The sequence below is a fragment of the Silurus aristotelis genome (genome assembly GCF_946808225.1).
Source record: "Silurus aristotelis genome assembly, chromosome: 4".
NCBI classification, from domain to species: domain Eukaryota; kingdom Metazoa; phylum Chordata; class Actinopteri; order Siluriformes; family Siluridae; genus Silurus; species Silurus aristotelis.
Genome location: NC_139577.1, coordinates 13742066 through 13759676, shown reverse-complemented (window position 1 = coordinate 13759676; position 17611 = coordinate 13742066). Strand labels below are relative to the sequence as shown.

General features: G+C 37.6%; 1 protein-coding gene across 2 annotated transcripts; it reads right to left on the bottom strand.

Moving 5' to 3' along the window:
- Window positions 1-6396: 6396 nt before the first annotated feature.
- On the bottom strand, window positions 6397-15310 carry gabrg1 (gamma-aminobutyric acid type A receptor subunit gamma1). 2 transcript variants are annotated; one of them, XM_083540585.1, is made up of 9 exons: window positions 14947-15310; window positions 13523-13683; window positions 11757-11824; window positions 11419-11639; window positions 11022-11104; window positions 10388-10525; window positions 9970-10122; window positions 9614-9813; window positions 6397-9267 (listed from the first exon to the last, which is right to left on the bottom strand). In XM_083540585.1, the coding sequence occupies exons 1-9, from the start codon at window positions 15015-15017 to the stop codon at window positions 8989-8991; spliced, it is 1374 nt and encodes a 457-aa protein (XP_083396711.1). In that variant the 5' UTR covers window positions 15018-15310; the 3' UTR covers window positions 6397-8988. The 2 variants fall into 2 exon arrangements, with proteins under 2 accessions (XP_083396711.1, XP_083396712.1); XM_083540586.1 differs by having other exon boundaries at window positions 8852-9267; window positions 11757-11820; window positions 13519-13683; window positions 14947-15158.
- Window positions 15311-17611: the final 2301 nt, after the last annotated feature.

Below are 17611 nucleotides of genomic sequence, written 5' to 3'. Positions count from 1 at the left end.
CCTGGGGTCAACAGTGCAAAGTAATGGAGAGTGTGTTAGAGAAGTAAAGAAAAGAGTGCAGGCAGGGTGGAGTGGGTGGAGAAGAGTGTCAGGAGTGATTTGTGATAGTAGGGTATCTGCAAGAATAAAAGGGAAAGTTTATAGGACTGTGGTGAGACCTGCAATGTTGTATGGATTAGAGACAGTGGCATTGAGTAAAAGACAGGAGGTGGAGCTGAAGGTAGCAGAGCTGAAGATGTTAAGGTTTCGTTGGGAGTGACGAGGATGGACAAGATTAGAAATTCGTTTATTAGAGGGACAGCACATGTAGGATGTTTTGGTGACAAGGTGAGGGAGGCGAGATTGAGATGGTTTGGACATGTGCAGAGAAGGGACATGAATTATATTGGTAGAAAAATGCTGAAGATGGAGCCACCAGGCAGGAGGAAAAGAGGAAGGCCAAGGAGGAGGTTCATGGATGTGGTGAGGGAAGACATGCAGGTAGTTGGTGTGAAAGAGGCAGATGTAGAGGACAGGGTGGTATGGAGACAGATGATCCGCTGTGGCGACCCCTAATGGGAGCAGCCGAAAGAAGAAGAAGAAGACAAATCATGATTCTACAAATTCCACTGAGGAATTGAAAACTTGACACCCTCCACCATCTCACACTGTGAACATTGTGAATATACACATATACATGCACATTCACATCCACATCCACATCCAAATCAGCATCTACACACACACACACACACACACACACACACACACACACACACACACACACACACACACACACACACACACACAAATTTTATTCACACAAATATATTGCCCAGTGAACATTATTAAAGTGCTAGATTACGGGGATGAAAGTGCAGATTTTGCAGATGAGCTATGAAAAGGTTTATGAGCATGAATCTTACCTTAGAGAGAGAGAGAGAGAGAGACATCCAGAGATGGATTCGTAGATACAGCTTAAAGATGCGTTCTATTACATGACTATAAACACACTCTGTTAAAATTAAGCAATTCATCAACTGATATTCATCAGTTATGGAGTGAAATCCAACAAAATTGATTTCCTTTGTTTATTCCTAGTGCATTAAGTAGAAATTATGATCAGTCTGTTACACCATATCTACAGGATCTGTGGGTTGATCTTGAGTTCAGATTGCTATCTATGTAGACTTTATTATGTATCCCCTGAGTTTATATGGGTTTCTTTCACATTTCTCCCCGCTCGTAAATGTCCCAGAAGGTAAATTTGCTATGCTGAACTGCCATAGGTGTGAATGAATGTGTGCAAGGTGTCCTGGGATGGTCTAGCATTTCAACTAGAGTGTATACTCAGTGTGTGCCCAGTGTGCCCAGGAAGGGCTCTGGATCATTTAAATGTGATTCATAAAGATAAAAAAAAAAACGTGACGTTACAGTTGAGGGTAAACTCAAGAACCATGATGATGGATTTGGATTGTAATTAATGTAAACATTCTGCACAGTTGCTCAGCTCAGCTAACCTTAGCAATGATGGAACTATAATGAAAAGATATTTGGTTTTATCCAGATGAGGATAGGTTCCCTTTTAAGTCTGGTTCCTCCTTATCTTATCTGGCTTGCTCATCAGGGAAAAAATCTAGGGACTAAAACATTGGGGAACTAATATTTGCATTTCAAATGTATATCTGCATTCAATTTATTGTTGTAAAGCTGCTTTGGAAATTACCATTTAAATTTAATTTAATTTAATTTAATTTAATTTAATTTAATTTAATTTAATTTAATTTAATTTAATTTAATTTAATTTAATTTAATTTAATTTAATTTAATTACCTACAATTCTGACAGGAAGCAGTAGTAACTGAAAATGAATGAACTGTTTAGTTTAAATAAAATTGTGTTACAGTTCATTTGGGAATAACTGTTTGGCACAAACTGTAGTGTATTTATATTAATAATTTTTTATATATAATTTTTTTTTATACAAACTGTTAAATTGCAGTTGTCGATTTTGTTAAAGATCACTTATGTAAGCTGCATTGTTCATTAGGATATGATGTCTGAACAGCACTCTTTGCCTTTCCTACACGATACCCTTACTTTCTCATTTAAGAATGGTTTTCACTGAATAGCATGTTATTTCCCACCCCAGAGGAACGTGAGAACGGTGCAATTTTGCCTTTCTGAGAGTGGAGTGAAACATCAATGTGCAGAGTTGTTTAAAAACATGATCTTTTTTCTTTCTCAAATGTTACATTGACATTCATCTCAACATCTTTTTTAAATCACGTACATTATACATCATGGACAATATTAATAATAGTAAGGCTGCAAGAACAGTAGAGACTACATCTTTGAATAGAGATTTCACTGATTCTGTTCCCATATAATAATATTTCTTGTTACTTTCTGCCACACACTAAATAAACACACACCTGACTGTCTCAAGCTGAGGCACATAATAAATAAAAGATTGCAATATTAGCTTTGGGGACTTTTACAGTCACAGAAGTGGCATTGTTGTAAATGGTTAATAACATTAGTCTCCCTTCCACTGCTAGTGATCCTTCAAAGTGATTTACACATGAGCATTCACACACACAAACACTCATACATAGACACACATACACACACAGGCTGAGAAAATAGTGACTTGGTTCGGACAGGTTTCTAAACATGCTTGTAGTCTGGTGGAGACACTAGGTTGTGTAGATATTCACCAATGCAGATACTGTAGCTGTGTGGTATTCTTCTTCTGCCACAGAGCATGTACAGTGGTGCAGAATATATGGCAGGGTCTTTGGCCTTCTATTTCTGTAAGAAATATAAATCAGAAATGAACTCTTTTGTTTTGGAAATGTTTGAGTGTCAGATTGCTAACAAAAGCACTCGGCGGACAGTTTGCAGACCTCATCCTTGTAGGCGGCCATTGTGTATCAACCACGTCATCGGCAAAATTGATGATGGTGTTTGTGCTGTGGATTGGTATACAATTGTATTCGTGAAAGAAATAGAGAAGGGGCTCAGCAATCACTTTGTAGGGTTCCAGTGCTGAGAGTCAGTGTTAGGGAGTAATTGGCCCAAAGCCTTACAATCTGTATTAAGTTTGTAATTTATCTGTATATTTACAATACAATACAATTCCTAAGTGCATTTGCATCCGGTGGACCCCTCTCGAAGTACTTTATTATAGCCTAGCCACACTGTACAGCAATTAGAGAAACTGCTGATTGCTCTCATTTAGGCAACTGGAATAATGCTGGCAGACTTGAAGCATTTGGGAATAATGCAGTGTGACTGGGTAAGAGTGAAAATGTTCATAAACACCTCTGTAAGTTGGCCTGCACAGTACTTGAGTACCATCCCTGGAATCTATCTGGACCAGCTGCCTTTCTCAGATTGGTTCTGTAGAGGTATCATGATATCATCTAATAACTCTGTAGTCTTTAAACAGGAGTCCCTCTTGACTGTAAAGTCAGACCATACACACTCTCGACATACCAGAAGAAATTAATGAGAGCTGTAGCAAAACAAACAGACTTTTAATTTGGGAGACTCCACACACAGCAATATGACCATAGATGTATAGACTGTAGCTCTCTTGTAAATCTATCTGTTCATTAACTAAGTGACAAATGGACTTCACTCTACTGTAAGATAACGATTCTCTTAAATGGAGGCAGCACAATTAGCAAATTACCCACAGGCCTGTATGAATGATGAATCTTTTGCACAACAGAAAACCTGTTCCATCTTAATGTCAAGCTGATGACTGTATTTTGTTTGCAGGTTGCTAATTAACCCCAAGGTCCTTCAAGCATTCTTTTTACATCTTCGGTTTGACAAAGGTGAAGATCTTGCCCTTGTAGCTGATGTATTCCATGCAGCTTGCAGTCCCAACCACACTTGCTGTCTTGCATAACAATGAATCATTTCTGTTCTGTGTTAATGGACTACGGTCTATATTTATTACAAACTGCCAACCAAGACATTTCATGTAAATTCAATGACATAAAACATATATATTGAAGGAACATTCCTCATACACAAAGCAAGACACCTGGAATATTCAAAAGCCAGGTGCAAATTTGTAGTAATATAAAAAGATGTGACGAGAAATACTATGATTTGTAGCTCTACCTTTTCTAAACATTACATGTGTATGACATTTAATGAGATCCAATCACATTATACAAATGCATTACATTTTTATACAATCTGAGTCTGAGGCTAGAGCTGTTATAAAAATTAATATCTGTAGATTTCTATCTAAGTGACCATCTAACACAAGTTGTACCATGTTTTTCTGACCTTTCATGCAAGTGCTAGCAGATATAACTATCACATTTATAGTCCTCAGACATGTTTTTCCTCATTCTATTGTTATGGAAGGCACAACCATGAGAATTCCTTCAAAATGGTTTGTTTATTGTATTGTAGTTCAGCACAAAACATTTAAAGCAGCACCATTAACTTTAGATATCTGGTGTATGATGAACCTGATTATAATAGTAGAGCTCTGAAGACAAGGATTACATTTCATGGCAACATGCGTGGGTTAATTCTATCAAAGTGCTTCTATAACAATGCTATTTAAAGTATAATAAACATATAACTCAATAAAATCATTAGCAGTAATGAGACAAATTTACAGCAAATACAGTAAATTTGCATGTGTGTTGTACAAAGTGTTCTGTCATCTATCTGTACAGTTACAGTATTGTAAACGTATGTGTGCGCATCCGGGGGGAAAAAACTAATTTTGTTAGCAACGCTAACTCTAAGTTCAAATCATCTATTTTTTTTTATTTTACCAAGAGGGCACTTTGGACATAGTTTTTCTTATTTTTAATATCATAAAATTTATATCAAACAGTTTGTGCTATCGCCAGAAGAAAAATTACTTCCATAGAAAAATCTAGATATATACGTTTATACATGTGATCTACATACTCTAATACTCTGTGCAACAATTCATGGATTCACCATTTTTTTTGTTATGTTTACTGCTCTTTATATCCATACCTACAAACCCGATTCCAAAAAAGTTGGGACACTGTACTAATTGTGAATAAAATCAGAATGCAATGATGTAGAAGTTTCAAATTTTAATATTTTATTTAAAATACAACATAGATGACATATCAAAAGTTTAAACTGAGAAAATGTATCATTTTAAGGGGAAAATAAGTTGATTTTTTATTTCATGGCATCAACACCTCAAAAATTTTTGGACAAGGCCATGTTTACCACTGTGTGGCATCCCCTCTTCTTTTTATAACATTCTGCAAATGTTTGGGGACTGAGGAGACTTTAGGACAAGTTTAGGAATAGGAATGTTGTCCCATTCTTGTCTAATACAGGCTTCTAGTTGCTTAACTGTCTTAGGTCTTCTTTGTCACATCTTCCTCTTTATGATGCGCCAAATGTTTTCTATGGGTAAAAGATCTGGACTGCAGGCTGGCCATTTCTGTACCCGGATCCTTCTTCTATGCAGCCATGATGATGTAATTGATGCTGTATGTGGTCTGGAATTGTCATGTTGGAAAATGCAAGGTCTTCCCTGAAAGAGTCGACGTCTGGATGGGAGTCGACGTCTGGATTAATGGAACCTTTCCAGATGTGTAAGCTGTCCATGCCACACGCACTCATGCAACCCCATACCATCAGAGATGAAGGCTTATGAACTGAGCGCTGATAACAACTTGGGTTGTCCTTATCCTCTTTAGTCCGGATGACATGGTGTCCCAGTTTTCCAAAAAGAACTTAAAATATTGATTCGTCTGACCACAGAACAGTTTTCCACTTTGCCACAGTCCATTTTAAATGAGCCAGAGAAAACGCCTGCACTTCTCATTTCTGTTTAGATATGGCTTTTATTTTTTTGCCGGAGTTTAGCCCGGCAACGGCGAATGGCACGGTGAATTGTGTTCACCGACAATGTTTTCTGGAAGTATTCCTGAGCCCATGTTGTGATTTACATTACAGTAGCATTCCTGTATGTGATGCAGTGCCGTCTAAGGGCCTGAAGATCACGGGCATCCAGTATGGTTTCCAGGCCTTGACCCTTACGCACAGAGATTGTTCCAGATTCTCTGAATCTTTGGATGATATTATGCACTGTAGATGATGACATTTTATATCATTAAAGACAGACTTTTTTAGCTTTTTCTAGCATCTATCTCTCTCTCTCTCTCTCTCTCTCTCTCTCTCTCTCTCTCTCTCACACACACTATCATGGTAATAGATCATGGAAATTTTGATTGAAATGACCAGTTTCACCACTTTTTTTTTTCATTTTATTTTTTATATAACTATCTGTATTATCTATAAAATATCTATCTTTAAAATGTATCCCCTATTAAATGTAACTTAAATGTACATTCCAAACCGTCATATTACACAAAAATAGGCAGATGCAAGTGCAGAATCTTCTTTAATTTTGCGAAACATAAAATACATACATACATTGGAAACACAACACATAACTGGCAACATGAATAAAGAACTAAAACCTGAACCTAAGCATGAGCAAGGACATGGAAAGACAATATGTGTTGTGAAGGGTGAAGCTACAGTATATACCTGAGTGCTAATCAAGATGACTAGGAACAGGTGTGAGTGATCAGTGACATGTGACAAACATGGAAATAACATGGCTGTTGGGTATTGTAGTCTACACCTTAAAATAATTTACCCATCTGCTTCGTGTTACAGGCATTACAAGAATAATTGATGTTTACTTAATAATTTCTGAGGCTTAAAATCATTATCATTATTAATGTTGGCTGACAACAAGTATAGACAGCAAATATATTCATTTCCAAGAAATGCATTACATTTGTAATTCAAATAAATTGTCTAATAATGGAATCACAGCCATGTTCGGCTCTCTAGTTTATGCACTAAACACAACCTGAAAAATGAATTAGAAGGGTTCAATAGACTAAATAGTTGATCATTCTATTTCCCAGCCAGGTAGGAAAAATAATCATAATTTTATTTGCTAGTTTACAGCTTCCTGATGTTGTATTTCAATGAATTTCTTAATATTCAACACAAGCAAAACAGCATAGAATTTATTCACCTTTTTTTTAGGCACAGATTTATTTTCTTTTTCACAGTGTTGAGTAAATTTTTTTTTAGCACACTACATAAATGTATTAACAGGTGAGGAGTGCAGCACAAAAAGGACAGGCTTACAACATCTGTAAAAAAAAAAAAGGTATAACAAAAACAAGAGATGGCATGGAACTCTTTCACACATACACACACACACACACACACACACTGTCAAGCACATTGAAACTCTATATATTTATTATTGATAACAGAAATAAGCGATGACAGAAAAGTACAACATTTATAATGCCTCGTTTATCTATTTATATCAAAAATATAAATAGACTTCATTTTGTAAATGTTCATTGCTATTTCACTGCTATAAGAAACAGCATTCTGCATAGGGTGGACTAAATGTTGAAATACTGAGTGAACAAGTATGTGTCGTGATTTGAGAGATGTGTCAAGGCTTACTGTACACAACACACACCGATCTATAATTCTACTTTATAATATGTTGCAGCAGTATGAGGCTCACAGATGTTCAAAGATTCATACATATAGTGAGTAATAGGCCAACTAACAGAGACATGAGAAAGAATAGCTGAAAAAAAAGTGAGAGTCGAACAGTAGCATCAGAAGACACGCACACGTTCACAAACCGCTTTATAATGACTGCTGACAGGTAAATTAGAACTGGAGCTATAAAACAGAATGTAAAAAAAATCTGATCATGCTTATAATCCTCCTTGTTTTACTATAGTTTGCATCTGAATGGTCTGTAAGTGTTAAACTACACAAAAGGCCTCTATGGCTTTGTCATAATCTGACAGGAAGTAATTAACTTGTCCATTGTTTTGAGTGTGTGCATTTGGGTAAATCTGAGGAGCCGAGTGAAAAAGAAAGACTAGATCTGTCTCCCAGACAAGAACATTTGGTTCTATTATCCATAGGATCTCTGATGTGTCATTAGATTAAAGCAACGTGACACTCGCAACAAAAAAAACCTATGAGAAAAGCTTCTGATGGACAATGACAGATTACAGAGTGACTATGTGAACTTCTTGGTCACAATGTGCTATACCAGAGGCTTTGTTACGAACATTACTGATCATTCGATCAAATATTGTTAGTTGTTGAACTACAAAAAAACATTCGAGCATTATGCGTCGTAAAATGTTTGGCTCGATGGCTATGTGTATACATATATTTATAGAAAATACATTGACAATGCATACGTGTATTTACAGTGACATGAAAGTCTTTTGTACATTACTTAATACAGAAATAGGATTATCCCAGTATGCTGTAATTATTGGCTATTTCCAAGAGAATGGCTTAAGCGTAATTTGAGCACATTCGGAAAAAAACTTTTAAATCTACCTACGCTTTGGTATGTTAGGGCACAAGGAAGCTGGATATTTGTGTGTATAGATATATATGCAGTATATATGTAATTATTGTTGCTTTCTTTTACAATGACGACTACTCAGCCCAACATCTACATAGCTACTAGTAAATAGGTAAACTTGTTGTTATATGTTAAAATCCCGCTAAAAGCCATTAATGTTTTTAAACTAAGTATGCCGAAAGCAAAAAAATGATAAGTTCATTCAAAATGATATCCTTCATTGCGCCATACCTCAAAGATGTTTTATTACTGAGCAAGGCAGATATGTCTTATGAATTTGTTTTAAATAATCTGTAATATTAAATTTCTGCTGGTATTATTCAAAGTAATGTAATATGTCACATGCACCTCTTCATTCTTTTCTTCACTAACACATTCTCACCCAGTAAAATACAACACATCAACGCTTGAAGACACCACCGGTAAAACTTTTGCTCTTATCCACCCAGTCTTAAACACCATCAAGAAGATGGGGGAAATTTACAAATGATTTTCAAACATTTCAAAATAAGTCCAGCCTCACTCACATCATATCTTTATATGAGATAAAGGTATCCAATCCAATACACAAGGTTGAAGAGGCCAAAAGCAGTTGGGAAAAATATTCGGGAGTAGGAGTCAATTTTGGACACATGAACGTGCATCCTGTTTTCACGCCATGCCCCCGAGCGGCAGTCATCGAAGCAGCAGAAGAAACTTGTGCAGTCTTTCCCATCCAGACACTCATACGTGTAATCGTCATCATCATGATAAGGCGCAATGTTGTTCATTTGAAGCAGAGACGTTCCTGGTCTGATGTCCCCCATGCTTGATTTCTGTCATAGAAGAATAAAAAAATTATTTTGCTGGCTATTAGAACGGTGGCTAGGCCTTTAGCAAAGAATCATAAAAAAAAAAATAAAAAAAAACAGTTATCATTTGGAGTTAAATTTGTCGTTTTGTATATAGAATAAGAAATTCTTTCATCTCAAAGATCAGAAAAAAATTACATTTTTAAATAAATATTTGGTTTGCTTTGGCTGGTTCATGGTGTATTTTACCCACTTCTGCTCAAGTTTCTATTTGTGTGAGAGTAAGTTGCTATGATCCAATGCATTTTTGTCCATTGATATTCAGTATTAATGGATAATAGAACATAGGCAGAGAGTATTATTAGCTCACCGGTGCACTGCTGGACTTGGTTTTCTTGCTCTGACGATTACTAGTGAAGTAGTGCAGTGTTCCATACTCCATAAGTGCAGCAAAGGTGAAGATGAAGCAAACAGACACAAACAAATCCATGGCTGTCACATAAGACACCTTTGGCAATGACTTCCTGGATATGGTGCTGAGAGTTGTCATAGTAAGGACGGTTGTTATACCTGTGTCAAAAATAATACACATTTAAATCATGTTGCATATGGAATTTGTGAAACTAGATAATCTATACATATAATTGAATAAGACCTTTTTTTTATGTGCTTTGTGAAAACTTATATTTGATTTGTTTTATTTTACATATTAATCTCGTAAACTACCTAAAGACGTTCGAGCAGGGACAGCGTCTTTGTTTATCCAGAAGGATACCCAAGACAGCACCACAATCATGCTGCAGGGGATGTAGGTCTGGATGGTGAAGTAGCCCATTCTCCGGCTCAGATCAAAGAAGATCGTCATAATTATATACTCCCCTGAATAAAACAATCATCAATATCTTATATAAGACTTATATAATTAATTAAATATTCAAAGTCTGTTTAAAAGTGATTTTTCACAGCATACATGATCCCACAATGTATTGAGTTATAAATGCTGCATAACTTAGAGCTGAATCATTGTACTGCAAGCCCATTATTTTACATGGCACGACACTTAAATGTCACTGACTGACATTCCACAGATTGGCATTCACTGCTCAGGTCATTATCTAGTTATCATTTCTTTTGGACAACCTACCAGACTGAGTATGTGCCACATCAGACGTGTTGCGCAAGCCTACAAAAGCAAACTGATAAAGTCGCCAGTACCGTTGATCAGCTACTTCGACAGCACGACGCTGCCATCTATACTGAATCTCATTTTTTGGATATCCGTCTGCAAAATAACACAATCACATACACATCTCCCAAAAAGTTCACACACACTACATATTACAAACACTCAGCAACGATGTACAGCCCGCACACACAAGAATGGCAGAATGGCACTGAGGCATAAAAGACATGTCATGCCATTTCCTCAAAGTTCCACCCATGGTGATTGATAACACATATGAGAAGCTGAGGGAGCGCACACACAGCAGATGCAGGGATGACACACACACACACACACACACACATTGAAAAACAGACTAATGTAAAGGCGGCTGAAGGGGGATGAGAATTTAGCAGGAGGATGGTACACCGCCCATCCTCATTGAGGGACTGGAAGATGGTATTTGGGGCAGGCCAGAGGTCATGTTTGGCCACAGTAGGTGGTGAATGAAAATTGGTCAGCTGACAAAGGCAATGTGTGGGATTGTTTGGCCAGCAGCACTCAGGACGGGGCTGAGGCTGAGTGACAGACTGATGATAACAGTTTTAACACCTACAGCTTGAAAACTCCAGCGGACACGAATGTTCATCCATAGGAAAGTTATGCAGCTTAAGGTAGCATTCCGCATTAATAGTCAACCTGACAAAAACAGAATAGTGTCAGAAAAAACAAAACAGTCTCAGTCTCTGAGTCTCACAAATGCACTGAATTGTGCAAACCACTATGTTTCATGACTCTATCACCTCAGTCTATTATTTAGTTTCCACTAGCATACATAGGTGTAGATTAAACGAGTCGTTGACTTAAACTGTATGTGTCCGCAGACAGCAGGGGCAATTTTTTTTTACAGAAGCAAACGCTACAGGACAGGAGAACAAAAGCACAAATCTCAGCTGCACAAACAACAATCAACCGACACAAGCGAAAAAAACAAATGCAATGCAATGACACACCTCAGCGTATACATGACGCGTCCATTGCTCCAAAGACGCAGGAGCCGGTTTGGCGTAGTTATCCAGTGGGCATCGGATTTGCGGGAGTTGCGAAAAAACGTATCAGGGATCCAGATCTTTCCCACCATGTTGCTGTTTAGCATGAGGAGCTTCATGGTGCTGTTAAACTTGAGCCGGCTGTCATACCAAGTCTGAGCGAAGAAGATGTCTATGGTATACTCCTAATGTCCAGAGCAACAAAACGAAAACACAAAAATGTAAATGTCAAGATATGTATCTTTTTTTAACACTACATCTTCCATATATGTGTGTAGATATGTCGTACAGTATTAGCTCACCATGTTGATGGGATCCACTGGGCCTATGCTGTTCACGTACACAGCTGTCTCAATGACTGTAGGTCTTACTGGAAAACATGCAGTTCTATTTAGACGCTGACTAAAATAAATGTATATGTTTTTATTTAGTGTTAATAACATTTTAATTCGTATATGGAATTCTTAAAGTACATTCACTAATATAATAATTAAATAAAGGTGACTCTGAAGAAATGTAATGGATTATGGATTAGTATTTTCGCTAATACGACGATATTCATATACTGTATACATGAATGACTATGTGTTGTTGATGCTGCGCTTTTTCAGCAGCATCCAAACAATGCAGTTCTAAAGGGATGATGCATCACAAAAAGCCCACAGGTCCACTTCACACCCCCTCATTGTCGGCTTTGAGCAGTATCGAACTACACTTATCGTCTCTCCCACTTGTGCTCCTTAGCTGTTTTCACTTTCTTTCTTTATATCAGACAAAGAAGGACGATCAGTGAGGATTTTACTCTACTGTGCACTGATACTCCATTGAGTCATTTTAAACAACAAAGCTGTGGACAGTACCTCATTCATATACATAGTAGATTCTTACAGCAAAAGTATAAGCACTACAACAAATAAAAAAAAAACAATACATTTTATACATAAACATTTTATTAAAATAATGCATACAATCATGTTCATACAGGCCAAGAGCTTATGTCAAAGTACACACCATTCATCAGAATGGAAGAAAATTAATAATGATAGTAGAAAAGCACTAATAAATAAGTCATTGACCAGACTAGTCTGCAATGAAAGAAACACTAGACTCAAATAATCACTCTTTACAACCGTGGTGAGCAGAATAGCATCTTAGAGTGGCTTATAGAAGATCACATCAGATTCCACTCCAAAAAAGTTCAGATGTTTTGCTTTTTAATCGTTAACTGACCGATTTGGGTGAGTCCACTATACAAATGTTTACCTTGGCTAGCTGTTCTTGACTAAAAGGAGTGTAATGCTATGTATTTTTTTATATCAGCTGCTGTGGTTCATACACCAGAAGATTTTATGTCTTGTATGAGTTCTGAGATGCTTTTCTGCAAAGTGGAAAAGATTGAGTATTTGAGTTATTATATCTTTCATGGCTTCCTGAAACAATAAGGCAAATTTTCTTTGCCCTATTTTAACTACAAGATGTTTCCAACCACAAAGATGTTTTTTTGCCCCACGCCATTCTGTGTACACTCTAGAGCAGTGTTCCCCAACCCCCGGTCTGTGGGTCAATTGGTACCGGGCCGCACAGAAATAACACATAACTTACATTTTTTCCGTTTTATTACTTATCTGATTCTGAATGGTTTCTATTTTGAAAAAATTACCGGATTCTCTCTGCCACATCTGTCTATGACTCACTCTTGATGCTTGTGAAGATGCTTGGCCACGGTCACATGTCTTACCTACATCCACTACCTTTTTAAAGGTGCTTACCAGTTTTTATGGCGATCGTATCAATTGATTTTGTTGTATTTATCCACCACACCTTATAGGCTGGTCCGTGAAAACATTGACATTAGACCGGTCCATAGTGCAAAAAAGGTTATGGACCATTGCTCTAGAGACTCTTTTGTTTTAGAATCCCAGGAGATGAGCAGCTTTTCCATATGTACCTCCTCCACATATTGTACTGTATTCAGAGAGTAATTATTGGCATACTTTCAAACTATGTGCTGTGTTGCCAACCAATAAAAATGAACGTGAATCTATACAAGGTTTTTGTATTAACTTGCCTCCAATGTCTGGTCGCAGTTTGTTGTCATATCCCTGCAGTAATTTATTCAGGATGAGCGTGACATCGCTGTCATAAACCTTTGGGGATAAAACCCAAGTTTTATTTATGGGAACATCCTCATAGTCTTCCTCCTCAGCTTTACTGGATCCAAATGCCATGCTGACAACATGGAGGAGGAAAAAAATATCCATCAAACATGAAGAATTAGTCATAGAGTAAGATACATACTCACATACACAACATACAAATTTAAACTAGTAAATATAATGTTGTCTGGAATTAAGACAGAAGTTATAGGAAAATGTATTTACATCCAAACCTTAATCGATAAAAAAACAATGCATCATTCGAATTGTTGTGTGTTTACTAATTCATGTAAAACCATGTTAATCTAAGAATGGCACCTGATAGAAAATATGATGACATATGAATAAGCATATCATTTATTAATGTAAAATCTTTAGCAGGAGCTATTGAGAATGCTACAATTATTAAATAAGTGCAGAAGAAATGGGACTAATGATGATGAAAATGTGGTTTGGCTCAGACTAAATGTCCGAACCACTGAAGGTTAGAGGTATAAATTATCTCTCTGTTTCTCTCTTTCTCTAAGTGACTCTTCTGGCCCCATAGTACACATCGCTGTCTCCAAATATACTTTAAATTAATCTCTGCTTTTATTTTGTAGAAATTTCCATAAATCCCTTACAGTCAAATTCAATCGATTCCAGCTCTTAAGCAACCAAACTTGAAGCTCTGTTTGTTTATCCTCTATAAACAAACACACTGAGAAATAATCTAATGTGGTATATAGAACAGACAAGTAGCAAATAAGCTGACATAAAGCGTATATCATCAGCACTTCATCATCACTCTTTCTGCATGGGGAATCACAGAGTTTGTACCAAATAAAAACCTCATTATGAATCACAAAAACGATTTTATGTTTTATTCAAAGTCTGACATTCAAACATTGATGCATGAAATAATTATGTTAGCACCAAGTCCAAGTTGGATAAAAATCCATAGAAGAAAGCAAGACCATATTGGTGTTTTATTAAAAAAAATAAAAAAAATGTAATAGAAAAACTGCTTTTCTTGCTGAACGGTTGCAAACTGAGGTCTCCTCAAGGTTGATTTAATAAATGGCCCTGCAATTACTTGCTGACTTAAACAACCATCTAAAACAAACCGGATTAAGCAATACCAGCTTTATTGCCCTATCAATGGCTAATTAAATAACAATCATTTTCAGAAGGGTACAACTAAAGAAATGTCAGTTAAGCATGGAGATGGCCTGAAGACCATCTCCAAGCGGTTTGCTGCACTCGCAGTGACTTTAAACAGATTCAACTGAAGCACGACAGCACCGCAGGATATGGTCGAGGTTTATCAGCATTTGGCTTTCTGATTTGTTCTTACCATAGTCCGAGCAGTCCGGACATCAGCCAGACCAGCGCATCTCTCCTCCTTCGGGGATGGAGCATAGCCATTATCCGAGTCTGAGCGAAACGGCCTGCGGAACTCAAAACCTACAGCATGAGATCCGTTCACGTGCGCCAAAGAGAGCCGAGATCTGTGCCGAATAAAAGCAGATGGCGCGCGCTGCATACATTCAGCCTATTGCGCTGGGATCCAATGAGGCGATCGGGACAAACAAAAAAAGTGGCTAGAAAAATGTGCGTTCACACGCTGTGTAAGACGCGCTGTGTGCCTGAGCGAGAGGAACAGTGCGTGCGTGCGTTTGTGTGCGCGCGCGTGTGTGCGTGGGTCGGTGGAGCGGGGAGGGGGGTGGTGGGAGTGAAAGCGGGATTCCGCTGATTGCTGCAGCATCGCGTCTTCTGGCCTTCTGCTGACTGAAGCGCACTGACTGCGCCGGAAATTAGAAAAGGAAACTGCCTATGCAGAAACATCTGATTGCTACCTCTTTGTAAATAATGAAACCATTACGAAGTTTGTGCCTTTCCTGATACTGAGAAAAGTTATGAGATAATGATGTTAATAATGTCATTAAGCCAAGTCCAGCATATTAGACAGATATTACACACTCTCTGCACCTATTGACGAATTCTTCAATCTTATCTAGAAAAAAAAAAAAACTGTGCTGAGGCTTTCATTCCAGATAAACAGGGGCTCCTGCTTGGTTGGAATGAAAGCTTGCAGCCACACAAGCAATTTTGGAGAAGACCCCTGCTTTATAACTTTGTTTACGTTTCAAAGTAATTTTTGCATATCCAGGAAACATCAGAGTGTATACAGGAAGCATACGAGTTCATTTGCTAGAACAGAAAAAAAACCATAGTACATTGCAGAAGCTTTAAGGGATAAAGGTTCATAAAAACGTCATCAAACAGCATGAAAGCAGGATGGAGTACGCCTTGTTGTCTACATCAATATAAACACAATCTATACAGTTTCCACGCAATCTCCTGAAACTCTGCTCAGCATTATAGAGAGGGCACATACAAACTAAAAAAATGTAGGTAGCCTGTTGTTCTGGGATTGTGAAGTGGAGTTCCTGAGCTGTTTCCTCCTCAAACTATTAGAATTTTCATGTCTTGCCGAGTGTCGATGACCTCAGGTGTGTCACTTATGAATGATCCCTGCTATGTCCTCTGAGGATTTAACTAGTGTCACCAATATGGACAGGGAGTACAATAAGCTGTAGATCCAGAGTACATGGGTATGAAATGTATTCAGCTCCTCTGTTTTTGACCTGACTTAATTCACCTCTTCATACAACCACTATCACATCACAAATTTTAGAAACCATCAATACTATACAAGCATGCAATATACCAACGCGTGGCATTACAGAGAGAGGCATTTCGCATATAGGGGGCAAATACCATTTTACTAAAGCAAGCTCCAAATCTCTACACTACAACCGCAACTGTGCCACCTACATCTTCTGGACCAGTTCAGAACCAATATTTGTCTAATAACATAACAAAAACATACAAAATTATTAAAAATACAACCTACTCACCAGAGATGCATACTCATAATTTTTGCACCGCTCCTCAGAGGCTGTAATCCAGTGGTACGGCTCGTAGGCACTGGTCTGGAAGTGGCGTTTAAAAACCATTTTCCGGGCTGAGACAAGCTAGCTAGCTTTGGGGTTGGCTGACCTCTCCTTACGATGTCTAGCTGTACTTGGAAATTGATTTTTAAATATGTCTGAGACCAAACCAATTTCTCTTCTTTAGTAGACATAAAAAAGTCTAACTCTGATGTATTAATGTGTGCAGAGCGCTACAGACGTGTTTTGCTAGTCGAACTTGGCTGTAACAGTTTTGCTCTGACCAATCAATCAGAGGATGGGAAAATGCTATGCGAATTTAAATTCTGATTGGTTGAAGAAACAGATATATTTCTAATAGAGACAAAGGTAAAAAGGCCAGCAGGACTGACTTTGAAGGTCCTGGGCATATTAGATTGGCATGGCAGCACATAGAGGCCACATACACGTACTGGAAGCAGTGTAGCCAAGAGAAACACTACAAAATGGAGAGAATAAACTGTTGGGAACAAATTGTTAAAATTTCATGGAACAAATATTAGAATTTAGGTTGTAAATGTAGGTCAGTGCTTCTGATAGTGTTTAGGCCAGCAGAGAAGGCTTTGCTGGCCCTGACCGTCCACCACTGTGTATTACAAATACTTAAGTATAGCACTCAGTACTTAACTTAGATTTCACAAATCAACCTCCTAATAAAGTTTAAAAAACTATCCACAATCGAAGTGTTTGAAGACACAGGACAAAGACATAAAACTATTTCTAAAGCCTTGAACGTTAACAGGAGCACAATGGGTGCCATCATTGTCAAATGGAATCTGTTTGGAACTATCAAAACTTTTTCTACAGACAACTTTCTACAAATCTCTGAGTTAATGTAAATGTAAATGATGGCACTCTTCTAGCACTGCTCAAATGGCTTTTCTCAGGATAAGAGGTAGATATACATCAAGACTCTTTTATGTTCTGGCAACAAGGTGATGGAATGAACTTCCCCAAAATGTAGGAGCAGCTGAGTCACTGCTTATTTTTTTTAAAAGAAGGGTGAAGAGCTACCTCTCTTAAAAT